A 5,246-nucleotide genomic window follows, 5' to 3' on the forward strand; every position below is an offset into this window, starting at 1 on the left:
GTGCGCGCGCTCGTCCCTTTCCAGCTTGCTGTTGCATCGATCATGTTGTACGTATGATCTAATTCCAAGTACGTACGTCGTTATACACATGGTTTCCGAGTGAGGAATTATTGATGCATCAGAAGTCAGGGGCCACCACAAAGCAATTAGTGGCTGTAAGCACAAGAAAAGGAACATTTTTGTAGCATGAAAACCACATGCATGATGGAAATCGTTTATTATATACCTTTTATATAAAGCCACATGATTGGTTGAATTTCATGAGCTTACTGACTCCAAATTATATTTAAATAAATTATATTTAAATAGATAGAAGGAAATCATATTTCTAATACAAAATATGTTACTAATTAAATGCTTATATAAATATAATCATTGGTATGTGTAATATATAATATCATCATGTATAAGATTTCTAAGGATATTAGATAAAAAAACTAACAAGTTTATTTGTCAAAATTGTAGATACAATTAGAAATAAAATATAAATAATATCTTTTATTAATTAGATGAAGCAGCTCGTGAGCAAAGTACTCAAACTCGCTTGAATATTAAATGAGTAACTCGTAAATATAAATTGAGACATGGTGCATGAAAAGCTTGAATAGTTCGACTTATATTGGAATAAAAATTAAAGGAACAAGAGTTCACCACTCACCATATAATTAATATATTGTACATGATGGAAGTGAAATTAATGAGAATAAGGTAGTCAGTCATATTGTAAATGGACACCTTTCGAGTTCATAAAAATAATTAAAATAGAAATACAAGACAAGATCACTTGCATGGATAGGTGCATGCATGGGACGGAATACTTGAGATTATCAAAAAAGTTTAGGGTAGTACTTAAGGAAGAAATACCCGACGGAACCAAGACTGGATGGTCCCACCGGCTGTCTGTTGCATGTTGTACTTATCTTCCAACGTTATACACATGGTTTCAGGCCAGGAACCCTGTACGAAAATGCTTGGGTCAATACGTTAATATATATGCTTTTTACACTTTGATGATGACATGATCCTTTATGGCGCGCGTCCTATAAATTGGATCAAACATTAGTTCTAGCTTGCACCAACTGCCAACTTGGTAAATTCAAGAAAAATATCTTTGATTGATCGCTTGCTGATATTAATCATTAATTCTCCATGGCATTGTCGATTAGCAACACGAAACCCTTTAGCCTGACCTCTTTATCCAGTTCCAACAGGCAGTACTGGAGCATTGCCCAAGATCCCGCATTGGCTTCTTCCTTCTTGCAAAATGCAGACAACTATAGAAATAAAGATGATAACACAGTAATTACTACTTCTGTTTCACATTTTTCTGTTTATAATTTAGAACCTTATGTTTGTTCCAATTTCTAAACGTGATTCTCTTTCGCTTGCAGAGTTGTTTTGGTGTCCAACATGTAAACAAATATTTGGAAGTATGCAGGAATGTACTGAGGAATGTCGTAGCAGAAGAAGAGGAAGATGCCTTTGAAGGTTTAAGTATGATTGATACAGTACAACGTCTGAACATTGATTACCACTTCCAGGAAGAGATTGAAGCAATTTTACGGAGGCAATATGTAAGATACATTACTCATGGCGAGTACGGTCATCATGAGGAGCTTCACGTGGTTGCACTGCGCTTTCGACTTTTGAGACAACAAGGTTACTATGTGGCTCCCGGTACGTATTCATGCTTTATTGCATCGGATCAAGCTCTGATCACAGTTTTATGGGTTTCTTCTGTATATATAAGAATGGAAGACATCATGTGGTACTGATCATAAATATATATTTTTTGGACCAGATGTATTTAACAAATTCAAGGACGAGGAGGGGAAGTTTAACAAAGAACTGAGTGAAGACATCGAAGGACTGATGGCTTTATATGAAGCGTCACAGCTGAATATAGAAGGCGAAGATGCACTTGATGAAGCTGGAAACATTTGTGAGCAGCTTCTGAATGCATGGGAGAAAGATCGTGATAACATCAATCATGCCAGAGTTGTTGGAAATACGTTGGGACATCCTCATCACAAAAGCTTGGCAAGTTTCATGGCCAAAGAGTTCTTTGATAATTCCCAAGGCTCAAGTGGATGGTTGAATGATTTTCTACAACTAGCAAAAATGGATTTCAATATGACCCAATCTATGCACCAAATGGAAATTGCTCAAATTTCGAAGTAGGTTTCATATATATGTGTGTGTGTGTGTGTGTTCAGTTATTATACCATTACATATATTAATGTCATAGCCTCCCTCTAATGTTAATCTTTGCATCTTAGATGGTGGGGAGATCTTGGTTTGGCTAAGGAGTTAAAGTTTGCAAGGAACCAACCATTAAAATGGTACATTTGTTCCATGGTCTGTCTCGTAGATCCAGACTTGTCGGAGGAAAGGGTTGAGCTCACAAAACCCATTTCTCTTATCTACATCATAGACGACATTTTTGATGTACATGGGACGCTTGAGGAGCTCACTCTTTTTACAGAAGCCATCAACAAGTATGCATCTGTTCCACAGAAGAGTTATTTGTGTGACACATTAGTTTCTTTTATACCACTTAAATGACAATCACTTAAGATAAGAAATGAAGAAGAACATTACTTTTTAGAGAAATAATGTTCCCTTTCATTATTCATTGCATAATAAATTGTTGCACACAGATGGGATTTTGGTGCCCTCGATCAGTTACCCGAATACATGAAGATATGTTTCAAGGCTCTCTATGATATCACCGAGGAAATTAGCCAAAAGATATATCGAAAGCATGGCTCGAACCCACTAGACTCTCTAAGAAAAACGGTAAATGTCCATGAATCATGACAGTACTTGCTAATTCCAACATATTCCTTCTCTACACTCACATATTCCTTCTGATCTATATATAATCTTTGCAGTGGGCGAGTTTGTGCAATGCTTTTCTAGTTGAGGCACAATGGTTTGCTTTAGGGCAATCACCAAAGTCAAAAGACTATTTGGAGAATGCAATCGTAAGCTCAGGAGTGCACGTGGTACTAGTTCACACTTTCTTTCTTTTGGGTCAACGAATAACTGAGGAAACTGAAGATCTTGTTGAGAACATGCCAGGCATTATATCTTCTCCAGCCACGATTCTTCGGCTTTGGGATGACCTTGGAAGTGCCATGGTAAATTTTTTTACTACATGAATTTCACCCTTTTGAATACTCACGTTTTGGTTTAAAATTAAACCGACATATGATCATTCGCATCATATAGAAAATCTTTGATCCTTTTCAACAAGATATATAGCCATGGATCGAGGACATTATTATGATCTACCTAATCATCCAAAAATAAACCAATTAGCTTACAATTGCAACAAACGGATGAGGTATATATGTTTATACCCATAAATCGGCTATTAGATATTTAGAATGAAGGAATGTGCAGGAGGTGGTGTAGGGACTCCAATATTAATTGCTGATTTTAGAGGGGAGAAAGAGACAGAGGGCTCCGAATGGGTGGGATCCGTCGGTTCCGATTCCTTTTATCTCTCTCTCTCTCGAAGGTCAATGCGTAAAACTGGTGGCTAGTGGTTGTGATATATATATCCATGCCCATGGTTTTTAAGCAATAGAAATCAAACTTTATTATTGAGATTAATGGTGGAAAAATTATATAAATCGTGAAAAAGAAATAATTATATTTGTATACAACTTGCATGTGCATGATACACTTACTGCAAAAGATAGACTTGTGCATTACAGTACTACTCATCCTTGGAACCATTCAAGATCAGTAATTTCATCACATGACATATGGTTCATGTAATTGTAGGATGAGAGTCAAGATGGCCGTGATGGATCATACATAGAGTACTACATGAAGGAACACCAAGATTGTTCAATCAAAGAGGCACGGGAGAAGGTTGTGAATATGATTTCAGATGCATGGAAACGCCTAAACAAAGAGTGCCTCTCTCCAAATCCATTTCCGGCAACATTCACTAAGGCATCTCTTAATATTGCAAGAATGGTTCCGTTGCTATATAATTATGATGAAAATCATGGCCTTCCAAGCCTGGAGGAGCATGTGAAGTCGGTGCTTTATGAAAGCGTGTCTATGTAGATTTCCTTAAAAAAATAATAAAAGCTCCATGATGGGATTATTTACATAAATGAGAAGTCAAGGAAATCTACCATGCAAAACTATACAAAAGTACACAGTATAGTGCAATTAATAGTGGAATAAATTGTAAATAATGGTATCTTAAAATTTGCCATGAGATGACGGGCCGGTTATTTTGAGTCCATTGCAGCTAGTTGTTCATTTTCATTTTGCTCCCTCTCTAAGCTAATTGTGTTGTAATAAGCATTTTGGGTTAAGTGTTGAGCAAAATCCATTGATGGGCTTCGGTTGACCCAATTTGGCGCCCATTGGGTAAATATTTTATTTACAGAATCTTTTCATTGTGTAAATTCATTGGGTAAATATGTTAGTTCATCACTTACATTAACATATAACGAACCATACATATAATATGTCGTCTACTTAAAATAAAATCTTATAATACAATACACGTAAATTAGAGACAGGCCTATGTAACTACTCCTCGGTTTGGTCTGATCTTTCTTCCTCGAGATAATTCTCTTGAGCTAAATCTGCATCAAGATCTACGATTCTGATGAACAAAATTGTAGGTGCGAGGGACCATGATTGTGAGACTTCTAAGAACTTCCAGTAGGTTAAAACCCATGATATTTCTAATAATGAGAGACAATGGAACTGAATATGTTTCATGCAAATAAATTTGTGAACACATATATTTATGTATGGCAAGGAATCACTCTCTAAATAGAAATCAAGTACATAAGCATAAAGAGAGACCACCCTCTGAGAAAATCTCATATATGCATGGTCATTACCATGGTGATGTATCACCTTTTTATCAAAGCTCAAGGGAGCATCATGATCCCTTAGCTGCCAGGGCCGAGTGCAAGGGCACTTGTCTTAAGTGGGCGAGGGTTGATGCAGTCAAAGGGCTGTCATCATGCATTGGTCAAGATGCTCTTCTATTCCTTCTTCTAATAGGTCGAGATGCTCTTCTAGCTTCTTGTCATTTGAGGCTTGGTTGAAATGCTGGACTCTATAGTTAGGCATCCTAACTTCCACCGGTACAACCACCTCTCTCCCATAGGTCAAGTTAAAATAGGTTTCTCCCGCGGTGTTTGCACGGTGGTTCTATAGGCCCACAAGACTCCTGGTAGTTCCTTTGCCCAGTTTCCCTT

The 5,246-nt window shown here is 37.0% G+C and overlaps 1 protein-coding gene across 1 annotated transcript; it reads left to right on the plus strand.

Annotated features, from left to right (window-relative positions):
• Nucleotides 1-1,074: 1,074 nt before the first annotated feature.
• LOC109013445 ((3S,6E)-nerolidol synthase 1-like) lies at nt 1,075-4,288 on the plus strand. The gene is made up of 7 exons (XM_035688258.1): nt 1,075-1,299; nt 1,392-1,677; nt 1,802-2,177; nt 2,280-2,498; nt 2,661-2,799; nt 2,895-3,143; nt 3,796-4,288. Exons 1-7 carry the CDS (start codon nt 1,150-1,152, stop codon nt 4,084-4,086), a joined length of 1,710 nt encoding a protein of 569 aa, XP_035544151.1. The 5' UTR covers nt 1,075-1,149; the 3' UTR covers nt 4,087-4,288.
• Nucleotides 4,289-5,246: the final 958 nt, after the last annotated feature.

The sequence above is a fragment of the Juglans regia genome, chromosome 3 (assembly GCF_001411555.2).
Source record: "Juglans regia cultivar Chandler chromosome 3, Walnut 2.0, whole genome shotgun sequence".
NCBI classification, from domain to species: domain Eukaryota; kingdom Viridiplantae; phylum Streptophyta; class Magnoliopsida; order Fagales; family Juglandaceae; genus Juglans; species Juglans regia.